Here is a 27,257-nt window from a genome sequence, read left to right as displayed (position 1 = left end):
CTTATTAAAGGTTCTGCAGGACACGCGTCAGCACACAGCGGGCGTGTCTTTCGTCAGTATCATGGCCACCGTCGCTTAAACACGCGTGCTCACGCGCTAGCACCTAAGAAGAAGCAGAAGAAGAAAGCTCGTAGAGTCGCTCGCTTGGGAGCCGAATCCTTTCCCAGGATCTGCATCCACGAATCCCTCAACGGGCCCGAGTACGGCGGAGATGAATGCACCGAGGGATTCTCCGAAGGAAACCAAGCAACTCGGCGCGGCCACGACTGTCCCGTTGCGGGAAGGCAATAGAAGCGTCACCGAGGGCAGCTCTCCTGTTCGCGGAGAGACGACGCCATCGGAGGGGGCCAAGAAGGGCCGGGGGAGCCTTGGACCCAAGACGTCAGCGCACGGACAGGGTCAGTATCCTAACGATCCTCTGCGCGTTTTTTGCGCGTCGATGTTAACCTTTTTGATACTTATGCAGCGATAACCCCCTCGAAAAAAAATGACAAGGGTGGTATCTGTGCACCATCATCATCAGTGCACTGTCCATTTCGGCCGCTGCTGATTGAATGCAGCTGTACGAGCGAGGAGAAGACGAGCGGCAGTGGCGTAGCAACAGGGGGGGCCGGGGGGCCGTGGGCCCCGGGTACAAGGGGCCAGTGAGGGAGGGGGGCGGGGTGTCATATACGTCTGGAGACGCCCCTCTTTCCGCCGGCTACACCCAGCGGGGCGGTGACAGAAGACCTAAGGGCCCCGGGTGCCACGTGACCTAGCTACGCCACTGACGAGCGGTCCTCGCAAATCAGGAAAGGCCGAAATGGACAGTGCAGTAGGTGGACTCCTGTAGAATACCTCTCCTGCAGCACCCAACTAACGACGATCGTCGCGACGTTAACGCGATTAGCGATGAAGCAAAGAAGCAACGCCCCGTATTGCCACCGCCGAGGCGCGTGAGGCGCGTATATGCAGCCGGGCTCCTCGCTCGTGCTTCCCTCTGTGGACACGCTGGGTCACCCAGCGGCGCCGCAGCGAAGTTCGCACGTGGCGTTTGTGTTGAATATACATTCAGAGAGAGAGAGAGAGAGAAATAACGTTTATTTGCACCCGCAAAAAGAGCCTCAAAGAGTCAAGAGTCTTCCTGTCTCTTCGGTTTGCTCCTCCCTTTTCAGCTGGCTGATGCTCCTTGGAGCTCAGCGGTGTCCAGGGCCATGCCGATGACTTCTCCATGATCATCTTCCTTCGAGCTGGTCATTAAAGTCTCCCACGATTGTCTATCCCTATCTGGTTTATTGTATCTAGGACATGTCCATATTATGTGGATCATGTCCACCTTTGCTCCGCAGTGTTTGCAGTTCATGTTTTCAATGTTATCTGAGGAACTTCTCTGAATATATCTGTATATGATGCGGGCTCAATTCCACCCAAGGACCGAATAAATAGTAAATATATTTTGTTTCCATCAGAGAGCGGCACATATTACGTGGCGCATAGTTACCCAAGCGGGCGTCAAAGAGAATCATTGAGAGACGGTGCATAGGCAGAGTGCCTCAAGTTGGTGCTAAAGAGTTTCATCGAAGAAAAAAAATTAAATTATGGGGCTTTACGTGCCAAAACCACTTTCTGATTATGAGGCACGCCGTAGTGGACTCGGGAAATTTCGACCACCTGGGGTTCTTTAACGCGCACCTAAATCTAAGTACACGGGTGTTTTCGCATTTCGCCCCCATCAAAATGCGGCCGCCGTGGCCGGGATTCGATCCCGCGACCTTGTGCTCAGCAGCCTAACACCATAGCCACTGAGCAACCACGGCGGGTTCATCGAAGAACGACGCATGCCCAGTGGCACATCGGGTTCAAAGGTGTTCATTAAAGCGCGGAGCGTAATACACAGTGACCCAAGATGGTTTGGCTGTTTGGTTTCGAAGCCGGTTCCCTCAGCACGGCAGCCCGATGCTCCACCTCTTAAGACAACGGGTCCTACCATTGACCCAGCTTGACGGCAAAATGGTTAGACACACAGACAGATAGTCGGACAGGCCACCCCCGAAAAGAGGGTGAAGTGCCCTAAGAATGCTAGTCGCACTGAAAATAACGACGAGCTTAACGTGTTGTAAACGTCAGCTCTTGAGGAAGTTGACGCGAACTTGTGACAGCTTATTGTGTTGCCGCCGGTATACAAAGCACGCCGGTAAAGTACGTTAAGTACCTGCAGGTGAGATGACATCGTAATCCAGTCAACACACTCATCGAGACAAAGCTGAACCATCTGTGTGCTTACGTAAATTAAGTATGGTGATTTATCCGAACAAACTGGAGAAAACAGTCACTTCTCCGTCGTGCATGGAAATACTATAAAATTGTGGTATCACACAGAAAGAATGAGCTTTTCATGTTCCAGCCTATCATTCGCTATTAGGTGTTTTTTTTTCAGGAAGCAATTGCGCAGGTATGTGTCGACTAATTAGCCTCTCATACCAAATGCAGATACACCGGGGTCTATGCGAAAGCTGGATCCCCCTTACCTCTTTCGCGGTTCTCCGAAGACACCAACAAACGCTGCACCGCCGACAGCGGACCTACAACGGGTTCTTTCCAAGCAGAGTGAGATGCGACCGCTATCTACGATGGCGCACAGCTCCGACGGTACTTTCGAACCAAAGGTTGGCCCGGTCCCCACGGCGTCACGCTCGGAAACTGCATCAGTGCAATCCAGTGGCAGTCCGGCGAACAGCATCGACGGCCCAGCATTAGCGCCGCAGGCCAGCGGGGGACGCAAAGGAGATGGACACGGAAAAACAGCAGACGAACGAGAACGCGCGCCTACGCAAACGGTAAGGAAGTAGTTTTAAATGCGAAAAAAAGAAACGCTTAAAACCGAAACTATACCAGGCAACCGAGACAGCGGTATTTCACGAGGCACTCCTGACGTAATAGAAGCTTTTCGCGGAGTATTTTACTCTGGAGGAGAGAGACGGCATCTCGGATCTCGCAATCTCGCGAAACGGGTGCAGCACTTCGTAGCAAAAGTATTACATAACATATTAAATGAATGCAATGAATATATGTGGCCTAGCTCACGGACCGCTGCTACACAAGGTATATCTGCGTCGCCGGTCTTTCGCACAGCACAGCTTTCCTCGAGGATAAAATTTATTCGCTCATCCATCAGCGTTGTATCGGTATCCTTCCAAGAAATCACTGCGAATCTGGAACATCGGCAAGAATGAGTATACCACTCGCTGTGACAAAGGGAGTACGGCCGCTTCATGGTATGGTAAGTTTCTGGCACCTATCCACATCCACCGCGACTCGCACTCAAATGTCCACACACTGTCACCCACGTATCAAGAATATGCGGATGGATGCGCGCAGGGATCAATGCACCGACGCATGGGAGACGGCGACAGCACTGACAGCGCACGAATTTTGGAAGCTGAACATTTCGCGGTGGTCCACAGTGTGAGCGAGTGACTAGCGATAATACGTCTTTGCTGCAAGCTATTACAATGAACAGAACGTCTACGTTCCAAGTCTTGTACACGGTAAGAACAAATCTATCGCAAATGGGCTCACCTGCGAGTGATTAGGCACAAAATAAACAAACAAATGGCGACCGCACAGAGGAACAATACCGAGTCAGAAAAATGACACACGTCAATGTGGTCGGCAGATAAAGAACGAAGAGCAGAACGCACTGATCAAGACTTAATTAGAATCGAAAAGGTTGGGCAGCTTGTAATAGATTTCTATCCCAGCATCTAGAACAAGCATCGCATACGCTGCTCCTACCGTTGATACAAGGCGTACTATAAGCTCCAAAAGCGCTTACATGCCCTTTGAAGCTGAGGTCTTAAGATTCGTGTCGTCTACCCAGTCACCGTCTGCGATATCCACCTGAACAGCGATTCTCTGTACCGCAGCGGCGTCATACGCATCCAGTTTAGACACCGAGGCAGCTGAGGGAATGCAATGGACACGTCATCACGTGATCAAACATGGCGACGCCGACGAGATCTATACCAGGCGTGGGTCTATATGGGTCTATACCAGGCGCGTTCCTAGAATAGTAAGTAGCGAGTAGCGGTAGAAGCTAGGCCTGGACCAATCAAAATCAGATTTTCGAAACACCACAGGGTTGTCGAATGCTCCGTATTCAACTACTCCAAATTCTGCTCGTTGCTATAGTGCGAATCGCCTTTTCTAATGAGTGAATAAAGAATATCGCTTTGCGAAGGTCAGATTGTTGCCGAAATCTTTATTCGGCAAGCTATTTTCACACACGCAGACAAAGCGTTTGGAATGGAAGGAAAGCCCGGATTCGTCAGCACGGAACTGCTTGTTCAAGGAATGAAAATAAGATAACGGAAATATATAGCGAGCACTTTTTATGCAAATTGTTAAGGCACTGGATCCGCAACAAATTTGAGCGAGATGGCTATTTAGATATAGGGCGTTTAAACCACGAAAACCACGTCTGTGGCCATATAGTCCAAACTGAGCACGACCATGATAAAGCTTAAAGAGTACCCGTTGATCGACGTTATGTCACATTAAACGGGGAGAAGGTATTTGACGTTTTACCGGACTTAGGAAGTGATTTATGCGTAGAGATTAACGTTTTCTTTACCGGGATCGCCGACCCTCTACCTGCCGGTCTCAACACATTTAATGAGAATTTACTGGGTTGCATTTAGGGTACGTTTATTGTCCTACATTCGTGTCACGAGACCACCTTGGTTCATGCAATGCATCAAATTTTCTTTAATAAGAGCATCCTAGCAAATAACATAACGTGGCTTGTGATACAAAAATAGCCTAAATTCAACTGAAAGGAATGAACATCTTACTTCAGACAATCCTTCAGTAGAGTCGCCTAAAGTTATCTTGATGCGTACCAAAACAGTTCAGCGAACTTATGTAGAATAATTGAAAAAGAAAACGGTACGCCATAGACACTTCATGTCTGCATACCTGCTCCTCATAGCACAACGTATTTCCTTTGTATTTCTTGAAGGTTTGCCGAATATCGGTGCCATATTTCGCCGGAGAAAGTCGTCACCTCGCTGTGGAAATGACAGGGCAGGTTAAACCTGCTGCAAAGGCAAACCGCCCGACACCAGAGACGAAGGCGTTGCCGGATACCCCTCGAAAGGTGCAGGGCCGAATCCCCGTAGGCAATGCGCTACCGTGGCTTCGAGCACTGGAGTTGGCTACCGCACAGACGGCAAAGTTAGGTAGCCGCGAATCCGTCGATGCCGCCGATTTTCTACCCCGCGTGACTCTCAAGCGTAAGCAGCAGCCAGAACAGCCAGTCCGAAGACTACGCGACTCTCCCGAACAACTGGAAGCTGCAACCGCGGCCGCAGAAGGCGTCGGTCCGGCGCACAGTCGCCGTTCTTCTGCGACACCGCCATCTTCGCTTTTACGGGTCAACGTGGAGACAGACGACGTCGACTTGCATAAGGACGTGCAGAAAGGGGGCAGGGTCTCGTCGCTTTCTGCCACCGCTTCCCGCTCTCCTTCTCGGACGAGTCGGCAAAGCGTCGGTAAGCAGCCAATCGCGTCCCTGGTCGGTGCGGTCGAACGCCCTCAAGAGGGGCTCGCGCGGGCCACGTCCCCGGGCTCGTGGTCATCTCGCTCCTCCTGGCTCGGCCCTCGCTCCATTCAGCACAGCGGCGTCTCGACGCCCTGTTCCCAGAGGAGCTCGCCGTCCCGATCGCCAACGCCGTCGTGTGGATCAATTGCCGAGGGCCAGTCCGTCTATCACCACCGGCAGTCGAGCGGGTTCGGCGACCCGCGGACGTGGGAACCACGGCGAGGAGGATCGCCCGTGTCGTACGCGTCGCGGAGCCCCAGGAGTGATTCGCCCTTGACGACCTCGACGGCAACGCCGGGCTCACTACGCCGCCTCGCTGGACGTCGCGCCGTGCACCTGGCTTGCGTGAAGGCGTCGCGCAACGTGACGAGTACGCCACAGTCCAGCATGATGCAGCCTTCTTCCTCCGACAGGACCTTCAAGGTGCGCCTAACTCGTTGTTCGAACAATTTCTTTGGGCGCGGACCGTGAAACCTGCACCAATCGAGTTTGAAATTCATGCAGAGACCACGTGAAGTAGACAGGTTAACTCGATACTGTGGTCAACACCGTGCTAGCCATAGGGCGTATAATTAGGCGAGTTTGTTCAACGTTAGTAATATCGCGGCCGTGCTTAAGGGACGGACAGGCGGAGAAAGAAGTATCGCACACGCTAAGCGCCGAACCATGCCTGCCAGCTCGAAATGACGTACTCGCGTGGGGCCATATTCACGTGGCTTGTCCTTCGTAACCACTGGCGATCGTTAACCGAGTACCTTGGATAGGTTCGACATCACGGCAGGATAGTATCTGCTCACAGGAGAGATTAGTAACTTTCGTTGGGATTACGGGCTCCGATATCGGCATCTGTTCTTTAACAGAACACGCGTTACGTTACTTGTGCACACGTTTAATGATGTGTAGCTTGCCACTGCACGTTTGCCGATAATACCAGTTCAGTGCTGCAACGTGAGGTCTGACCCTCTCTTGTATATCTTCTTGGTCCTGTTCAGAGGTGGATGATCAATTCAGTGAGAAAAGACGCCGCTCAATTGGGCGATGAGCCCATCCGTTTCTTGCTTCAGGAATTAACAATTGTCATACGAAATTTCGGTGCCGAATGTACAACTTAGCAATAATCCTTTTAGCCACTGCAGACTTTCTTACTCAAGTGAGACTCACGTTTGGAAATAACCTCTGAATTTACTTTGATGGAGCACATACTTGAAAAGAGTGTAAGCTGTATCCATGCTACAAGAATAGCAGGTGAAAGCTTGCAGCTTTAGTGCAGAGACAAGCTTCAATGTGAAGCTTTCATTAGCTCTTCCCCTGGATTTGGGGTACGTTTCCTCGACGTATACATATGACTTATGGATGTACCACGTGTCCCACGTAACTAGTGCCAAAATTTGAAAATATGTAAGATTCACGCAGCTGGACAGAACCAAGGAAACGTCGTTGGTCATTGCTTGGAGCAAGTCGGATTATTTTGGTTTGTAATTTGCCTTATGGCATAATTATTAATTAATAAACTGGTCAGGCATTATAATCATAGAAATAGTGTCAGCGAGAAAATGTACACACTCCTGAAAAATTCCCACTCCAGCTTTCTGTAGCTCAAAACATGCCACATAAATGTTGTTTCCAAGCCTGAGAGAAGGCCTGCGAAATACGAAAAATGTGCCACGCCGCACTTTTTTTTTGTACTTCATAGTTTTCCAGTTGAACTAGGTATTTTTCGATTTCAAGTTTGTTTTTAAGCGCCAGTGGCACCGCTGGATGCGCCGGCTCTGGAATAGTTCTTGCGTAGAGTGTCAACCTTTTGAGACGCCACTTTATCCCGTTGATTGAAAAGTTGCTTTTACCACATCTCTTGCATCTTCAGAATGATAGAAAGTGTACAGCTGAAGAAAAGATTAAGAATTTTGAATGGTTTGGCGAGTTTTGTCAAGTTTACAAAATTTCCCATTCCATGCGAAAACTCACTACAGGGACATCAAATATGAGAACATATACTATTTTGTGTTTTTAAGAGCTTGAAAAGCACTTCCAGCCACTTGAAAGTTATGCCTGGTGCACTACATTGTGGAAAACAATGAAAGCAGTGAACCCGCTACATACAACATGCTGACACAGAGTAAAAACACTCAGCCGCCCATCTTCCCACTCATTTCGCTAAAACATTCTGCACTTTATTCAAAATTGCAGCACGGTTCCAATAATAAGTGTTTCAAGATGTATGAAAGACATTTTAAATACCATTACTTTCATTAGTGCTTTTTGTATTGACTCACTCTGCTGCTGTGCACAACTGTGTAGACAGCGTCTCAAAGGTTCGTGACCCCGCTTTGCCACAGCAAGCATGCGGCCGGCGATGTTATCCCACGATTTAGAAGGTTTATTTCTACTTGATTGCGTTGTTCAATGACGCTGAACAGTACTGACTTCCATGTTAGAACGGAGGATAGTTTCTCGGCGCCTTCAAGATAATCTTTACTATCCTCATCGGTGAATATCTTCAGCCAATGGAGGGAATTGTTTTTGCTTAAGACTGATTACGTTTAGGTCGTACCGACAAGGCCTGAGCTGTATGAAAAACAACTCTAGTTCGAATTTTCGACAGCTCAAATTGTTTAGACAACTCTCCTCAAAATCTTTATATCAGTAAGTCAACTTCTCAATCATTGGTAGGGCTTGATGATGCGGCCAGCGCACAGTTGGCTATAACCTTCGCGGTAGTTTGACGTATTTTAATTCAACAGCGCAAGTAAATACGGCCTTGGCTACTAATAATAAAAACCGGAGATAAAATTACGCAAACGCACAACACAAGAAATATCATCACTCCTCACCTAACTTCGTAGTTTAGTATTTATTTGTATGGTTTCTTCCCCCCCTTCTCGGGCGTCTTCTATGCTCAATACAGAGTACTACAGCAAGTTTAGCCGCCCAAGTTATCGTGTATCTGGGTCAAATGCGAACAAGACACAACTACGTGGCACGACACGCTTGTTATGCAAGTTTATGAAGGAGCGCGCTAATCCCAATGGCCTTAGATGTTGCGCGTGATAAAACATTCTTTGTAACAAAAAAAAAACTGCGGAGATTGATCCGCCAACAATATTGCTGGTAAGCTGAGTCAGGAAGGTACTCGCTGCATAAAGTTGCGTAGACGAGCTGCATTTCATGGCCCGCAGACGGCCAGAGATAAACATCTATCCGAGCCGAAAGATGTGATATAGGCGTGCACGCACGTTGTCCGCGAGAAAGTAAAAGAGAATCCAACCCTACCGATAAATCCAGAACATCTACCACCAGGATTCCTTGGTGGTAGATGTTTCCAAGGCTTAGATGAAGATAGGGCCTCCTATCGAAACGTTGCCCAGCCTTTCTGAGGCACCTTATCCATGTTTACAAACTTTATACCACAATGTGTTACTCCATCTGTCAGCCCCTTTCTTGTTTTAAGATTCCTTCAGATATTCAAACAAGTTAAAGGCCAGATATTTACGAGGTATGTCGCTGTACCGTGCGTATTCTTCGCTCCATGAGCCGCGTATATCTCGCATCACGGGTTCGAACGCTTCACTGTTGCGAATGGAACACGTTACGTTGCCTACACGTATACACGACGACGAAGTAGCGATACAGGAGGACAGGGACAGGCTGGTCAGGTACCACGACATACTGACACACTATACGAAACAAAGACAAGCATACCCACAACCCAACAAACAACTCGACAGGTCTCAAGAAACAGATTGGAGAAGGTTGCAAATCAGAACGTTCCGAAACCCGGCACATTTAAACAGAGTAAAATCAAGACAATACCCAGACGCGAGCTGCAAGCTCTGCAAGCACGAACACGCAGACATGGCACACATCTTACGGAAATGCAGAGAGATCAGATCAATCTATGTAGAGGACAACATAGAACCGGACCTTCTCGAGGAGTGATGGCTAAGCACTCTGACTATCTCGTAACTACACGACCAACTATGGGCTATCCAGCGGGCCCGGGCAGCGGTGGAAAGGCTATGCATCCCCGCACATAATGCCCGAGTGACCTGAGCCCGGGCTGGCAACCTCGCAAGTCCTTTTCTCATTAAAGTTTTTTTCCGTCCGTCCGTCCTACACGCATGCATGCTCAATTTAAAATTTGGCGCACGAATTTAACGACCGTTGAGCGTTTCTAGAAGCTACCAGGCTATTTCCACAATAGCAGGCAGAGTAAATTCTCGCACGAATTGGCATGGAGAAACACAGGCTACGCTCGCACACCGTGTATAAAACATTATAATGAGAACAAAGAACAAGCGGTGCTGCGGCACCATTGCAATGAACCCGAATTCCAGCGGCACTACGACGAAAATCAAAACACGCCACGGCGGTGAAGAAGACCCACACGCGATCGGAGTTTACACGTTGTTAAGGCACTGCAGCCAGGTGGGGCCATGGTACGTCCATGCCCCCAGTAGCTATATTGTTAATCTAATCATTTACAGATATTACCAATGCGATGTTTTTGAAGTTGATGGCATTCACTTGAATGATGAAGAAAAGATTGCTAACTTATTTAATGAGCATTTCCACTCAGTTTTTACTAGTGATGATGGTGTCTTACCTATGTTTGAGAATTGTTTGCCCCCTATTTCTGATGTATCAATAAGCGAACAGGGTATATTCCACGTGCTTTTAAAACTTGATGAAAAGAAAAGTTCAGGCCCAGACGATATACCCAACACTTTCCTAAAAAGGTATGCCGAATGGGTTTTGAAATATTTGTACATTGTGTTTTTACGTTCCTTGGAAGAAGGTCGACTCCCGAATGACTGGAGAACAGCCCGAGTAACACCACTTCATAAACAAGGTGCCAAACAGTCTATAAAGAATTAGCGTCCCGTATCTTTAACCTCTAACACTTGTAAATTATTAGAGCACATAATACACAAACATATCGTGGATTTTTCAGATACACATAACATCTTAACAAAATGCCAGCGTGGATTTCGGAAAGGGTACTCGACTTGTACACAGCTAGTTGGTACTATCCATGATTTTGCCGTATCTGTAAATAACGTAAAACAAATTGATGCAATTTTTATGGACTTCTCCAAAGCTTTCGACAAAGTATCACACAGTAAATTGTTACTTAAATTAAATAGTCTGCTTAAAAACTCTCAACTTGTTAATTGGATATCGGCGTATTTGAACAATCGCCATCAGTTTGTTGCGTTCAAAGGACATCGATCTAACCAGTTACCAGTAAAATCGGGTGTCCCGCAGGGCTCGGTCCTAGCGCCACTCCTTTTTCTTATGTATGTAAACGACATGGTAGAAGGCTTCTCTGTCAAAATAAAATTATACGCGGACGATTGTGTTTTATATACGGAGGTTAATGATCACTCTGATCAGGCATTGTTAAACAATGATTTTCAGCGTGTTGCTTCTTGGTGTAAGCGGTGGCAGATGTGTATAAACTTCGACAAGACCGTTTTCATGCGGATCACTCGTAAGAAGAGGCCCTTATCGTTTCCGTATAATTTTAACAATGTGCTTTTGTCTGAAGTGTCTGAATACAAATATCTTGGGCTATGGATTTCAAACAATCTTAGGTGGAACAAACATATTCACTACGTTACAGCGAATGCTTATAGAAAGTTATTCTTTTTAAGAAGAACATTAACGTTGGCTACCCCTGCTGTAAGAAGATTAGCATACACATCCATTGTCCTCCCAGTCTTAGACTATGCTGCTATATAATGGGACCCCTATACAAAAGGTAATATTCTGAAACTAGAGAATGTCCAAAAAAAAGCCGTACAGTTCATTTATAACAACTTTCGACGTAGCTCAATCACTGAACTACAAGCTCTCGCTAACCTAATCCCGTTATCCGATAGAAACCGCTCATCGCGACTAAAATTTTTATATCGATTAGTTAAGGGGCACTATAAAGTCGACGTTAGCGAATGGATTACATTTTCTTCCGGTTATTCGACACGCCAAAGACATGAACTAACAATAACACCTTTTCGTTCTCATAATGACTCTTTCAAGTATTCATTTTTTCCACGAACAGTCAGAGACTGGAATAATCTCAGCAGCTGTATCGTTCAAGCAGACTCTTTGTCAGCTTTCGCATCCCTTCTTGATGGCTGAAACAAAATTGGTTATATTATAGTGACTGTCTATATGATTTATACGTTGAGTGTTCGGCTATTTCATTTGCACATTTGATAAATGTTTTGCTTAATTTTTCTTTTATTCTTTCTTGACTGTGACCTAGGCATGTACATATGTTTCGTTTGCCATTATGTTGTATTTTCTCTCATGTATTGTAACCCACCCTGCTAAAATCCCGGTGGGGATTGCAGTATTAATAAATAAAATAAATAAAATGGGACAAAAAAATGTGTTTCGAACTACTTAACATGACAGCAATTAGAAAACAAAGCTTAGAGCTGAAACTTTCGTAATAAATTTAGCCGTTTCCCATTCAAACAAGAAAAATTATACAAAAGACGAAGAAGTGCATTATATAACATTATACCCCTTTTATCACCAGTCAATCTAAAAGATAAATGTATTGAACGTGCCCCTTTCTCAGACATGTTTCTGAGGCCTGCTACTTTTCGCGGGATACTATAAATATGCTAAAGTGCTACACGCTACACTATAAACCACGATGCGGCCTTAAAATGGACATGTTTTACCGCTCAAGCTGCTAGATGGAAGAAATCTGAGAACACCTAAGAACTTTTTTTGGTTTGTAAATGCCAAAGCACATTGAACGCCACTAAGTGGCACTTCGAGCGTTGCACTGCGAGTGATGTTTTCGAGTTTTGCTGTGGGGTATGCTATCGAGTTTTGCGATTAAATTGGTGCGGGTCTTTTTTTTTGTACAGTCTCTACGTTACCATGTTTGCTGTATACCGGAATCATTTGGACGCTATTTCTAAGAAATCAAGGACGCCGCATGCCACCGACGTCGTGGGCGACTAGAGATCGAGAAAGCGGCAGGGTCCACCAACGGGGCATCGACGCGACGCCACGTCACCGTACCTGCTCCGTCGAGGCGGGCTGGTGACGTGGCGTCGCGGCAATGTCCTTTCCCCTCGCACAACACCTGGCGCGCTATAGCCTGTGTTGCGTTACTCCCGCTCCATCGAGGCCCGAACCAGCGTCACTAGCGGTACCGTTTCGCTGCTGCAGAGGCCGCTGGCTTTTTCGCTCAATGGGCAATTTGACGCTTTCGCATCGAAAATATTTTCTTTGGAGCCTCTTTTCGGCCGCCCACTCTCACCAGTAAAGCCAGTGGTTGTCATTTATCCTTCTCTAATTATATTACCGGCATCTCAGCTACGGTTGGGGACAAAAGCTTGTCGCCTGCAGGTGCCACAGGATAAATATTTCAACGCGACCAAGCCGTGCAGCCAGAAATTGGCCGTGTGCACTACAGTGAACATAAAGCTTCAGGTTAGACCTGTCAGTTACGGCCAGATGCGCTGCCGTGCCCGTTGCCAGCAAACTTCTGCCCGTGAATCCGCGTACAGTTAACGTGACGCTCAGTTGCTCTCGTCGGCGCCTCGCAGAAGTTTCTCAAGAAGCACCCAACGGCGGCCATCTTGTGCGGGCTGCTTCTGACCGCAGTGGTGGCATCCTTCCTCGTCGTGTTGGGCCGCATCGGTCTCGACTACAGCCGACTGCGCAGCGTGGCCGCCTCGTGTCGCACCGAGACGTGCAACAACTACGCGCGCCGCCTCGTGGACTCGGTGAACACTACGCTGAAACCGTGCGAGAGCTTCACGCGCTTCGTGTGCGACGGCTGGCGGCGTCGCAACCAGCTCTCGGTGCGCGAGGAGGCGTTCCTGTTCCAGCTGCGCCGCATGTCCTACCTGCTCCGCTCACTGCCTGTCCCAAACAAGGCGCAGAACGCACTCGCGAGGGCGGCAGCTTTCTACCGCAGCTGCGACGCTGTGCGCACGGGTGACGCCGACGAACTGCCCAAGGTATACGGGCGGAGCCCGGGGCCTCCAATGAGAAGAGTGCGCTCGAAGGAACGGGCCGCAGATTACAGGAATTCGGATTAAAACCCCTTGAACTTCGTAAAGTAGTGACACTCTCCTCCTCCGCCTTCACTCCTCCTCGTTTCTCCTCTCTTTCACGCTCGCTTCTCGATCGTGGCGCCGCCTACACTGCTCGAGCGTAGCAACGGCGCCAACATGCGCTCCTCGCCACTCCGTAGACGCTTCTCGAGCAAAAATGGCGCTGATGCACGGCGCGAGGGCCTACGTGATGCTATTAGGCCAATAGCGACGTGGCATCGGCCTCGGCCAGAGCGCGCGAGGAGGAGGCGGCATTCTTCAAAGCGTGGCAGTACTTTACGAAGTTTAAGGGGCTTTAATTCGGATAGGTCGAACCCGTTCCCTATCTCGATGAACGCAGATAGGAAGCAGAAACTCAATATAGTAACTCTAAGAACGGGGGTTAACCGAGGGACCCGATTTTTATTAGTCATCATAACGAGGTTTCGAATCCGGCAACATTGATGCCTTCAGGTAGCGTGTGTGGGCTTATTGACCGGTTGCCTTCACCCGAAAAGATCACGTTCTCGTGACACCTGCGGCAGAAAGGATGTTCCACATCCGCCGCCAAGGTCTGTAAGTGGTGGCGCTGGCTAACACTCCCAGGTTTCTACTAGGAAACAAATACCCAAGAAAGTGGGTGGCGAAACGGCGCCGTGGTAGCTCAACTGGTAGAGCATGGCACGCGAAATGCGAAGTTTGTGGGATCGTTCCCCACCTGCGGCAAGTTGTTTTTTCATACACTTTCATTTCCATTTTTTATCGTTTCTTTATTTCATTTATTAAGCAAAATTAATTTCCCCTACGTTGTCCTTGGTGTCAGTGTTTGTTGACTTCTTATGATACGAATATAGTAACTGTGAAATACGAGAACACTCAGTAGAGCGAACAAAGATGCCAATTCAACTTCAGCCTGTAGCAAGAATTTGCGATATGATAAACCTGAAATATAGAGAAATTCGTTTGGCATAGTTAACACTCATGGCCAGAGTGGTGCTCTCAATATATGCCATCTTTGAAGCAACCACAGAGAAAGGAAGTAAAGGTACTACGTACCTTCGCGTGTAGCTAACCCTTAGCGACAGTACGTGTAAGGCAGGAATTTACAGCGCCACAGGCAGGCTCAACGAAACTGTTCAAGATAGTAAAAAAATGCTACCTATCAAGGCATCATAAAGTGCGCCACAAGGTGCGCGAAGAAAGATGTAATAAAGCGTGAACACATGGTTGCGCATGCCGGCTAATGCTGTCGCTTGTTTTCGACAGCGCTGTTACACAGGGCAACATTACAGCCTGTTGTGCAGTGTGACAAAGTTTGGCAACGCAAAGGCTATTCAACACATCTGACAACTTATCGGGAACATGATGAACGGATTTCTGGAAGCATGCTTCACAGCTTGTATTGGCACTTATATTGTTTCGATTAAGCATCAAGCTCTGACGCCTCCTGGCACCGCAGACACAAGTACTTTGCTACTTTCCGGTCATTATAGACGCAGGGTTGTTCGGGTCCATGGTATTTAGCATGTGACAACGCAATATTTCTGTGGGGCTTCACAAGTTACACAAAAGGATAGATTACTGTTCGACTGTAATTGAGACTCTCCCAATGTGCACAAATGTTACGTCACATACGGTGCCACGTACGGTTGATTAAATTGGCCTCTTAATCTGACGCAGTCGTCTATTAATTGCTTCCTCGCCTTAATAAACCAAATTAGGACCTCTAAACCGATGTGTACCTCCATCTCCACATATTTTCATTCTTTAAACAGGTGCCACCTACACGAACCTTTTGCTAACTTTCTGGTGTTGATCATCAGTGGACGACCAAGAGAATCCCCAGCTTAAGACCAGCGTTTCGCCAAGAGGAATTGTCTTCGTCAGGGCAACTACATATTATATTATGGGGTTTTACGTGCCAAAACCACTTTCTGATTATGAGGCACGCCGTAGTGGAGGACTCCGTAAATTTAGACCACCTGAGGTTCTTTAACGTGCACCTACATGTAAGCACACGGGTGTTTTCGTATTTCGCTCCCATCGAAATGCGGCCGCCGTGGCCGGGATTCGATCCCGCTACCTTGTGCTCTCGTCAGGGCAGTTGCAAGGATGTGTAGCTCACTCTCGCACAAGGCAGGGGAGCTGTCTAACCGCACGCCATCCATGCACTTATTTCGGCAATTCCTCGTTGGAGCAGTCCCGTTTCTGTTACTCGAGTTTACTAAGCCCGAGACCACGCGCTTAGCTCGAGGCCTGCCACTTCGGGCTGCAATTATTTCTATTATCACAACGCGCGCGAAATGCTGGACTGAAACACTTCTCAATGTTTCCTTCATCTCACACTTACACAAAAGACCCAGTCAGGAAGTCCTCACTCGACCACTTCCGCATGATCCGCTCTCACGTCGTTCTATCGTAGTCTAACGGCTGTACGATCATTTTATCTGAAATCACTGTAAATTATTTATATATAACATTTCTACAAACGAAGGTGGTGTCAAAGGAACGCGATGAGTGCAGCATTTGTTGGAGTGAAAAAGTAAATTGCTCTTTCAGTCGCCAAAAGGCACAGCTCTCACGCATAGCGGACCTTGAACCTTGTACCACAGGCACACTCGTACCAGCGATCGACATAGCCACAGTAAGTGGACACTCCATAGAAGTGCACAAGCGTGCGGTGAATTCTAGATGACATGAGCATGGTAAACACAGTGAGTCTGCCCTCGCTGGGAAGGTTCTTAGCCGTTCCTCTTGATGACCTCGTCCCAGCGCTGTATCATCCAGTTGAAAACATTCGAACTGAAGTGTGCCACGTCTTCCAACTCAAAGTCTAGATTGCGGTATAGTGTCTCGCTAGGAAACTCTGCTGCTTATGTTTGCTTGATGTGCCTGGGTAGCGGGTGCGGTCAACCACAACAGTTGGTGAAGCACCGGTGGTACGCGGTCATTGTTGACCACTGCGGTTTGCACCTTGATGCCATGAACTTTCACTGACACGCAAGCACATAACATGAAGAATGGTCGTTTACGTTCTTTACTACATCGGAGCATTTTCTCCGCCATTAGAACGAGCAAACTGACATTTTCAAAGATATGCCCGAAACCCCCCCTCACCTGCACGATTCAGACATTTCTGGTTCCTTTCTTTCTGAAACGCAAGGTGAAGGCGGCGCTACTTCAGGCGGGCATCGTGTGGCCCCGAGTTCCCAGAGACTCGCAGACTGTGGACCTCCTCCGCACGTGGCTGCACACGTCACTCAAGCTTCACTGGAGTGCCCTGTTGGACGTGTCCATCGTGCGCGCAGAGAACACCACCAGGGTTCTGCTAGAACCGCGCGGAGGGTTCCGCCGCATCTGGGAGAAGCACGACAAATTGGGTTCAAATGTCGAAGAAGCGGAGGACTACTTCGAGACGCTCAGGTAGGCATCGCGTTGTGCAGTGGTCGCTGCATTGACAACAATTCTAGGGCAGCGTGCACACTATAGCGAAAGCAGTTCTGGAGCTGTCATCTGACCTGGAATTGGCACAAAACCTTGTGGTCAGAGGAGAGTAAATTGCCAGTATCAGACGGCAGCCGATGAAAATGTATAAAAAGCTGCACAAAGCCTATGGATACAAACGCATCACAAGGTTCCTATACCCCAAGAACCTTCTGAACGCTGAGTTAAAACAGCACTAAACATTAACATCGTGTTCAGTTGAGAATATGGTCCATCTGGACCAGACGCAAACCCATAAAGAACGCGAGCATAAGTAAGGCAAGGGGTCACCCCAGCGAACTTGTTGCACATCCTTTCAAGACGTCGTAACTTTTTATCGCACCTTCTCGGTTCCGGGTAAATTTTTATCAACGAGTAATACTATGTCAAACACACAAACCCATTCAGCTGGAGTGTCTTGTACGATTTTTTTTTTCAATGAATGTGAAACGAGTGCTCGTTTGAGCAATTGCATTGAAAAGTGTTTTGTATCAAGTTCTTACGCCCCAAGAGTCTCCTCCATTTTCAGTTATGGACGACAACCGCATTAAATAGCATTTCAAATAAATTGAATAAATGAAATTCAGCCACGACAGCACGCTATACAAGACGGTAATTGCAGGCTTTCTACGAAATCTATTATTCAAATTTCGTAATTTTTGTCAAATTAGTACATTTGCACATTTTAACACAATTTTGGAGGGCAGTATACAAAACTTTCACTCCACAGTCGCAGTGGAAACAGTTGTCAGAAAACATCCATCGAATGCGTAAGATATTACCGTGTCATAAATCTATTGCGTTTCTTAATATTGTCCATTTCAAGCAACTCAATCTGTTGTATCTTATGGTTGTGCCAATATGCGAATCCTGGACGTTTCCTTGATGTCCCGTGCAGGGAGGATTTCGGAAGCTTTGCCGAATTATCGGTGGAAGCCACCCAAGGCACCGTCAATTTCAGCGTCACCAGAGACCTTTATGGACCACTACTGCTCAGGCTCCGCGACTCCATGACATTATCCCAACACAGCTCCATACTCGACTCGGCCGTGTTGTTCGAGACGGTACCGGGGCTAACCGAGGCACGGTGGCTCGCGGAGCTGGACCGGTACGGAGACGGTTCGGACCACGTGACATTCGAGTCGACCCAGCCTGACTACGTGAGCACGTTCCTCGAGCTGTGGAAAGTGCACGGCGAGAGGGATATGCATTCGTTCCTCTCCTGGTGCACCGTGCAAACCGCGGCTTTGTACGCCAACCGACGGCTGCTCGCCAACTTCTACGTCCGGTGAGAGCGATCAATGTTCAGATGTTTCAGAGACACACACAACTCAGTGGAGAGGAAGGCGCCAGCTGGCGCAAAATTCAGACTGGGGTATTCCCCGACCTTAAATTACAGAATGCCATGTTCCCCACTCGCTACAGGCCCGACTGCCCGTGGTGCGGAGGCATACCAACACTACAACACATTACTTGGGATTGTGAATCACACCCGTTTGATAAAACACACCACACAATGGAGCAATGGGAGGCACAGCTAACCAGCTCAGACCTGGCGGGACAACAGTCCTTCATAACACAGGTCAAGCGGGCGGCCGAGGCCAGCGGGGCCTTGGACTAAAGGGTCTCCGACCACTGCACGTAAATCGTTTATAAATAAAGTTTCTCTCTCTCTCTCTCTCTCTCTCTCTCTCTCTCTCTCTCTCTCTCTACGTGCGGTGAGGAGACGCTTGAAGAGACTGATGAAGGGGATAACTGTCGCCCGGCAGTGGTGTAGCACGAAGGTACAAATGAAACCAGCTTATACACCTTTCGTGGCTCTTAAATTCATGCAAGTTCTTTTTGCTCCTTTGCGCTACTCCCGACTGGTTGACAATTTCCGCTTCGCGAAACACCCCCCAACTTTCGAATGTACCAGTAAAAGTGGCTTGACTTATAAAATGCTACTTCGTCACCCGCCTAGTTGAAACGTTGGGCCTGTAAGCATCGTTTCCTATGTGTGGTGTCGCTGTTCCACCTCAGCGCCATTGTAGCTGAACAAGGTTCCGGTGGATGCGACTTGTAATCATTATTGAATACGTCCACTGTAGTGCTGCTTCCTTAAATTGAACCTATGTTCAGCTTCCAGTCATGTTTCAGTTTTTTTTATTCCCGCCGCGCACCGCAGTGTGGCTTCAACACTGTCATGCTCTCTGCAGCGAGGACAGCATGGACATGTACCACGGCGCCCTTTGCTTGAGCAAGGCGTACTTGCTGTGCGGAAGCGAGCTGTTTCGCGAGTACTTCGACGAGATGTTCTCGGACCGAGCCATGACAGCCGCGCGAAACGTGGTGGCCGGCACAAGAGAGGCGTTCGCGCGCCGCCTCGATCACTGGCCCCACCGGAACCCCAACGTCACCGTGGTCCGGGACTGGCCCTCCTCCACCTTTCCCATCGAGTACTTCAATCCGCACTTCGAACAACCATCTCCTGAGGTATCGAACTGTTCCAGAAGCGCCCATTTTGTTCTAGCCACGGATTTCCACAAGTCATCCTTTCGTGAAGGAATTCAAAGTACTGCAGTCCCATGTTCTTAATTGCACGCCCTTCGCACTTGAGCTTAGTCACGGTAGCCTTAAATGCGACCAGCATGCTATGAATGACGTTTGCAGCTCTGCGACACATGCGAAAGCAGGGCCTGAAATAATTCAAACGATTCTACGCTGTACTCTGTTTTGTCTGGGACTTGTCCTTCCGAGTCAGAAAAGGCAGCAGAATATATCGCACTGCCCTTTCGAGAATCTTCCTTTCGTTATTAAGTGCATTTTTGTTACAACATAAACCCCTCGACAGGCAACAGAAATTTCTGTGTGACAACATTACATCCTAATGGTAAGAAGGCAAAATCACATCTGTCATTGCGAAAGTGATCTCTGTTGTGTTGACAGGGACATCTTGTCGAAAGGACAAGATCATCTCTGTCACGTGGAGATCAATATTTAGCGATGCAGAACATTGGGCTGACCACAAACATTTTTGCGCCATTTCGCGACACCGTCCACCGCCTTCGCCTGGGTAACACCGCATCGTTTTAAGAAAAGCCACTTTAAGAGTAAAACGTACTAGCTTTCAAAGGTCCCCGACTGCGTCTCAAGTTTCCCGGCAACTGCAGCTTAGGTATGCGGAATGTTTACTGGGAAACGCTGGCTGCGAACGCTATGCACAATGGCGAGCTTTCTAGTATAAAGGTGGCCTCTTGCATGGGCCGATCCTGGAGGTCATGCCCACAGGCGCACCCCCCCCCCCCCCCAAAAAAAAAGAATTTCCGGGTTTCTGTTATAGTTTCGCACTTATAATGTTTCAGCCTGAGAAGCCGTAACACAAAAGGCATGCGCTGCCGGTATTTTATTTCATGACGTTTGTTTGTGGGCTATCATTCTCACCATTCCAAGGAATAACTTTGTCAAGCATTATCATGTGCCCTTTGGCCAAGGTGGTTGCATGGGAGGATCGTCTTCATGGCCTCAAGTGCTGTGTCTGTTCGCGGTGTGATGATTGGATGCAATGCACGTGAAAAACAAGAAACAGTGCCGGAAGAGGTCGGGTTAAAATCGCAGAAAGAAAGTGAAACCTCTGATCTCACTCGTTTCAAGCTCATTTCGATGTCGCGTGAAGAAGTCTTGACTGAGCGTCGTCTACTTTCGCTGTCGGCGCCATAATGGCGCGGGAGCTTCTAGATGACGCTCTGCATTGGCATATGAGTACGCGGCATGAAAGATTACGCATAGAATACCGTAAACACAAACGCACGAAAAGCGCCTTCTTACTTGAACTCGCTCAGCTTTTTCTCACAAAGAATGCGTAAAGCATAGGTAAGGGCCAAGTGACCTCGAGTTCCGTACGTGTGTAGCGTGGCGCCCAACGAGGTGATTATGGCCTCAGAGATCTAGCGGTGCAACGCACAGCACACAATCTCGGAGGCCATGTGGTGATGCTCGTAGCGCGCTCGTCTAAACCGAATGCAACTACGAGCGCCTGCCGCTGGAATAAGTCTTGTAACTCGCCTAGTCGCCACGATTGTAGTGTTAGCTCTGAGACGAATGTGACATACGAAAGAAGTCAAGGCATGACGGCAGAAGCTCTACGAGTAGATGTTGGAGTGCTTGCGGAGTTGATGAGAAATGCAGCGCATATGCGTGTAAGTCGAAAACTGACCCGGTGGCTGCGTCATTATGGCTTTCTGCTGCTGAGAACAAGGTTGGGGGTTCGATGCATGATCACGGCGGCGGCATTGTGACGAGGGAATGAAAACGCTTACGTAGCCAGACTTAGGCGTACATTATTAGCGCTAAGCGATTGAAATTAACCCGAAGCCCACAACCAACAGAACCTCATATATCCTCATATCCCTCATATCCCGTATGCCTCCTCGCGACGTTGAACCTCATAAATTGATTCGCTATCGTTAATGAAGAACATACTAAGTTCAAACAGATATGCTTATACAAATATCGAAATATATAATTAGGCATCGACTGGTTTAACACCACCCTAATAGCGAAGCGCTGCTGATAAGTCGGTATAAATCGCATTTCCTTCTTCCTTTAGCTGAACATGACCACGACTCTTTCGAATACAGCCCCGAGAGCCGACGCAAAGGATCACAAACGCGCACAGTGCACCAAAATGCGGGACCTTTTAGACGTGTTAAGGGCGGCTCCGAAGATGCATTCTTGAACTGTAATGTACGATATAAAACATGCGCTCACAATATCTCACGTATCAGCATAGCAGCAGATCGCAGACATCACATTATTCCTCCAGCTCCCTAACAAAGGAGGCGGTCTCATCTCATAACAAGCACGAGAATCGCCACGCTGCCGTCAATTGCAAAGAGTTCGTGAGCTTGCACAATGTCATCAGTTAGAGACCTGCAACGTTGACAGGTCTCATTCGCCTAAACCTGAGTAGTACACTGCTTCTCCCTCCCCCCTCCCTTCATGACGTGAAGCACGAGAATCGCCACGCTCCCGTCAATTGCAAAGAGTTCGTGAGCTTGCAGAATGTCATCAGTTAGAGACCTGCAATGTTGACAGGTCTCATTCGCCTAAACCTGAGCAGCACACTGCTTCTCCCTCCCACCTCCCTTCATGACGTGAAGCACGAGAATCGCCACGCTCCCGTCAATTGCAAAGAGTTCGTGAGCTTGCAGAATGTCATCAGTTAGAGACCTGCAATGTTGACAGGTCTCATTCGCCTAAACCTGAGCAGCACACTGCTTCTCCCTCCCACCTCCCTTCATGACGTTCGCGCAGCAGCCGGCGCCAACCGTCTCAAGCCTGGGAGACATGGGCAGCTCTCTGGTGGACAACTGGAAGCTGTTCGAAACGAACCACCTGGACGTGCGCTACCTGCTGGCCGCCGAGAGGATCGAGTACGCCGAGTGGTTCGTGCTGCTTCCAGACTACGACCTCGCGCTGCTGCCCTACGCTCTCACGTTCCCTTCTTTCGACGAGAGCGGCACGCGGTCCATGAACCAAGCGGGCCTCGGGAACTACGTCGCCGACGCCCTGAGCCAGCTGTTCTTCTACAGGTACCCAGTTCGTGTAGATCGACAGGCCAGTTCGGGCTTCCAAGCCGCTGTGTTCGCAATGTAACTGAGCTGTGTGTAGATGGGCCTCACTGTGTCTTAGCAGCATTTCATGGACACCGCGTAGCAGTTGCCCGTTGTTGTGTCGGCAGCGGCAGGCAAGCGGGGGTCCGGCGGCCCAGCGAACGCGCGGCGAGCGCCCGACGCAGAGAAGGAGACGCGGAGCCAACTGCCCCTGATGAACACCGGACAAGGACGCAGCCGGCTAGCGGCCGTTTATTACCAAAAAAAGACTCCACACGCCAGATAGCACCTCCTGAGTGGTCCAAGCTCATCACATGACAGAAGGGGGCTGCGCCATCTAGCTAGACTACTACGAAACATAAATATATGATAACACGGAGATCTCGTTGGGGGAGACACTATACCACACCCGTTTTGATATTGACATATTCAGACGGTGTTCCTATTGCCTATATTCAACTGCAAAATTTCCTCCTCCTAATTTTTGATGCGATCAACAATCCTTGGAACTTCGTCCAATTCGCGTTCGGTCGGTCGGTCCGTCCTCGTCTAACCTCTTCAACGCCAACTTGGGTCACTGGGTATCCGTAGTCTAACGGGTAGAACATTGGCCTGCTGTGCTGAAGGAACTTGGTTCCGTCAGCACCTGGGCTCACTGGGTCACCAACCTGGGTTCACTGAGCATGCGCCGCTCATCGATGAACCTATTTCGCGCCGACATGGGACACGGCATGTCCCACAGGGTATATACAGTCGCGGACAGAATATTACAGACCATGAAATCTAAGAAAAAGCGGAATATCTCCGCAACCTCACAACGAAATCTGGTATTTGCATTTTGGACCTCGACTAGAATATGCTAACAACGTTGTCGTGGGAAGTTTTACTGGTTACTGCTACAGGCTGCTCTGGATTTGAACGTTTTCGGAGATCCCGTGGTCCATTTTATTCTGTCCGCGACTGTACCTATGCAACGAAGCTCTTTGGCGGCGACTGTGGCCCCTAAGTACAACCCACTCGGTATGTGCCTCGCGTCAATGAACCTTTGTGGCACCAACTTAGGACACTTAATATGTCCCGCTGGGTATTTCCCACTGGGTATGTGTCACTCTTCCATTACAAGAAAAAAAATTCGGCAGAGACGCTTAAGACTGCTTGCGTGTGGGAATGCATAAGCATTACGCAGTTTGTAGACCTCGAAACGTCATGATCACGCTCATTTTATACACTCATGACGCGGCGCTACCTCATCCCCACTGGCTGCGCCGTCACGTGCCCAATGTCGCATTCAGTAAGCCACACCTCTAGCCACCGTGGCGTCTGGGAAGCGTGCTAGTCTCGCACCGCGGTGGCCCGGGATAGATTCCTACCCAGACCGAAATCGGTCAATTTTTTTTTCAAGCTCATTAATTTACCTTGTTTACAGGAACCTACCCAAGAACTTTGACGTCAATCCAAGCACCTTTTGACGTGTTTTATACTCCTTGCGCCATCGGCCTTTTTTTGGTACCATCTTTCGGTCACGCCGACTACGACGGATTTTCGCGTAATGGGGCCCATATAATGCTTTCGCATTAAAATAAAAGATCCTTCAAGATTTTTACGGTACTGGGCAGAGTCAAACCGGCGGCATAAATATTCAAGCAATCTTGTATGAATATATATTCATACGTGCACGCATTTCGCGGCAGCGGCGCTAGATGGCCCAGCGTTCGTTCAGTGGAATTGGCCGATAGAGGAGCTTGCCTGCAGTATATACACGCCTCATACATGACGCGTTTCGGCAATGGCAATACGGTGTGTCTCTACATTACTTCAATGCTAATGACATTAACGCCCAAAGTCATCCCGAGATATTTTGTACCCGATTTTTTCAACTATGGGAAGCCTATGGCTAATATTCGATTCTGTTGTCATGACAGTAGAAATGGAGTGAACTGTCACAATGTCATCACTGAGAGCATCAATTATTTGATGTACTTTCTTATACTGGAAGACTGGAGCACTGAAAAATTATATCAAGCTGGCTCGCGCTGCTATTGGCCATTAATGCTGGTAGGCATCTTTATAGGATCAACCTTAGAAGTTTTGAACGCTCCTGTTGGCACCCTCAAATGTGCCGCTACACCAGTGCGTGTACAATATACTCTTAGCGTGTCATGGTTAGTCGCGAAACCACAGCTAAAAGAGCCTTCAAAGTTAAATCAAACCGTAGTCAGGCTACCGCAAGCAATATCGGAGCTTATATAAAATAGGGTCCCGCGAAAGATCACGGAGGCTTCTGTACAAATTATCGCGCATTACTAGCCTTATTGGCCCTTGTGAAGGCAACTACTGCCTTCATTTTTCCTTGGTTTCTATAAGTATACACTATGAATGACTAGTCAAAGCAATATGCGCCTCTTTAAATGACTCATGGTGGCACTTGCCAAATCGCAGTTTACGGAAAAAAAGGACAGCGCATCATTTCCTTCGTGTGTGCCCGACGGTGTTTGCAACTTTTCAGTTCTCCTTAGGAGTAGGTACTTTTCAGGCAGTTGTATTTCAGTCTTCAAAACTGTTCTACCGTGTCTCGTCGACAACCATGGACCCTTATTCACGATTCATAACTTTCATGCCTGCCTCGTCCTTGTTGACGCAGTATTTTGTGCAACGCCTCAATGTAGTACCTGCATTCGGTCCGTTGGATTAGCCAATCAACGTCCGCTGTAAGCGACACCCACGGAAGGATGGACACATAATTCTAACCCGATCTGCGCAGAGGTGATCATGTGTTCACGACAGGGAAGATGCTGGTATTCAAACGACTCACAACACCGCATCGCATCATGTCGTTGACGAGAAAATGTTACGCTGCAATATTCTAAGAGCATCGAGCACAGAAAAGGGTGTCCCATCTTCCTCTTTTGAAAGTTGAGTCTCCAGCCTTGTAGAGTCTCCAGCATTGTGTAGCATGAGGTAGCGGGTTCGATTCCGGACTACGCTGGCCGCCTTCCGACAGAGGCGGAACGTAAGAGCGCCTGTGTACCGCGCTTTGGGTGCAAAGCAGAGTCTTTCAAAACAAAACGCCAGCCTTCGATTCTGGCGCTCCTCATAACCCATCATGCATTCCAACACGTTAAAACCTATCGTATCAGCATTAATTCTCTTTTGTGTGTGTGTGTGTTCTCCCAGATACCGTGACGCTACGGACGGCCTCTCCTTCCTTCGGTCCTTCGAGTGCGCCAGAAACGCCAGCCGACCCCGCGACGGCCCCAGAATCTACAGGACCGTGCACCTCCTTCGCACGCTGGCCACGGAGGTGTCGCTCGAGGCGTACCGCGTCGGTTCCTCGACAGAGGGCGACGCGCGCCTCGAAGCTTTCGAGAACTACGGCAGCGTGGCGCTGTTCTTCATCGCCTCCTGCTACGCCCTCTGCCGGGGAAGCGACAGCCTGCCGCCCTTCCGCGGCGACGAGTGCGACGAGGCGTTTCGCAACGTCCAAGGTTTCGCGGGCGCGTTCGGTTGCGACACCGGTAGTCCGATGAACCCCGCGGTAAAGTGCGCGCTCATGTGAACAGCCGTTGCCAGAGAGACGCTCCCGTTTCGTTCGTTTTCTAACGACGAAGGTGCAAGCTGATTTCATTGTTATTTCCACATGTTCCCTATTGACATACTGTGATCCGTCGTCTATTTTTTTTAATATTGCTACGAACGCATTCACAAAGTTTCACGTATACTCTTCGTGCACACTCGGTTACTACGACGAAGCAAATCGTGCATCATAATTGACTTTGCGAATATTTTATCAGAGCATCATGCTTGTTTTGTCCGATAATTATGTCCTTTGTGCTGGTAAGCGTATTGGTGTCATCACTGGACATACGCTTTCAAGAAAGCGTCAAACAAATGCTGATGAAATGGCCAATGTGCAGTTACCAATTCCTATACGTTTGTATATTTCATGGATATAGATGCCTGACTCAGCGGAATGTTACTCAGGCTTCTGCTCGTGCTTAGGTGAAGCACGAGCACGAATGCTTATATAGTACTAAAAGATATACAAAATGACTGGCAGCATCAGGATACATGGTCAGTACGGCTAGTTGAGGAGTCATTACACCAATCAGTGAGTAAAATATTAACGTGAAAAATTACAGCATCAATGTGGCATGTGTATATATATATATAAGAAGTAATTTGCGAGTACAATATCAATGTGGTGACATGGTCGCTTCCTGAACGAATGAGTCGCGTGAGCGATGGCGCCTTGTTTGGCAGACGTTTAATCAGGCTAGGTATATCGATACAAATGTTTGCGCCAATAAAGGTTATTGTTATACGGCCGCAAACATTGTGTACTGTCGACAGATCAATATTTTTTGTTCTACCTGTCAAGTGCTGCACCTGGCTTTCAATCAAATTCACAGGGTCTCTTACGTTATGTGACAGGGTCTCTTAGTTGGCGTTGCATGAGCTACATTGCGCACATTGATTTTGTTTCGCAGGGAAACTGCAGCAGAGCTTTAAACACAGATGAGGACAAACTCTTTA

The 27,257-nt window shown here is 48.4% G+C and overlaps 2 protein-coding genes across 5 annotated transcripts in view; one reads left to right on the top strand and one right to left on the bottom strand.

Annotated features, from left to right (window-relative positions):
- LOC139049893 (uncharacterized) overlaps positions 1–27,257 on the bottom strand; it is a 32,327-nt gene that overhangs the window by 1,974 nt on the left and 3,096 nt on the right. The window contains exon 4 of one of the 3 annotated variants that reach the window (XR_011508650.1): positions 16,765–17,004. The exons of 1 other annotated variant lie outside the window; for it this stretch is intronic. The gene's annotated coding sequence lies outside the window, so the exon portion shown is untranslated. Of the gene's footprint in view, positions 1–5,915; positions 6,056–16,764; positions 17,005–27,257 lie in introns of those variants that run through there. One more of the 3 variants, XM_070525765.1, reaches the window with a different exon arrangement.
- Positions 127–26,520, top strand: LOC139049891 (uncharacterized). Of its 2 annotated transcripts, none has more exons than XM_070525761.1 (9): positions 127–398; positions 2,470–2,816; positions 5,000–6,004; positions 13,156–13,572; positions 16,811–17,070; positions 18,029–18,418; positions 19,329–19,605; positions 22,429–22,703; positions 25,899–26,520. In XM_070525761.1, exons 1-9 carry the CDS (start codon positions 212–214, stop codon positions 26,278–26,280), a joined length of 3,540 nt encoding a protein of 1,179 aa, XP_070381862.1. In that variant the 5' UTR covers positions 127–211; the 3' UTR covers positions 26,281–26,520. The 2 variants fall into 2 exon arrangements, with proteins under 2 accessions (XP_070381862.1, XP_070381861.1); XM_070525760.1 differs by having other exon boundaries at positions 22,426–22,703.

This window comes from Dermacentor albipictus, chromosome 9 (genome assembly GCF_038994185.2).
Source record: "Dermacentor albipictus isolate Rhodes 1998 colony chromosome 9, USDA_Dalb.pri_finalv2, whole genome shotgun sequence".
In the NCBI taxonomy this organism is placed as follows: domain Eukaryota; kingdom Metazoa; phylum Arthropoda; class Arachnida; order Ixodida; family Ixodidae; genus Dermacentor; species Dermacentor albipictus.
Note: the sequence above shows the minus strand (reverse complement) of the source record. Positions and strands in the feature narration are given on the sequence as shown.

Bases quoted from the DNA above. Each gene is read 5' to 3' on its own strand.
- LOC139049891 (XM_070525760.1), top strand. From the start codon at position 212: ATGAATGCACCGAGGGATTCTCCGAAGGAAACCAAGCAACTCGGCGCG. The intron at 17,071-18,028 runs GTAGGCATCGCG...TGTCCCGTGCAG, and splicing joins GACTACTTCGAGACGCTCAG to GGAGGATTTCGGAAGCTTTG. The intron at 19,606-22,425 runs GTATCGAACTGT...ACGTTCGCGCAG, and splicing joins TCGAACAACCATCTCCTGAG to CAGCCGGCGCCAACCGTCTC.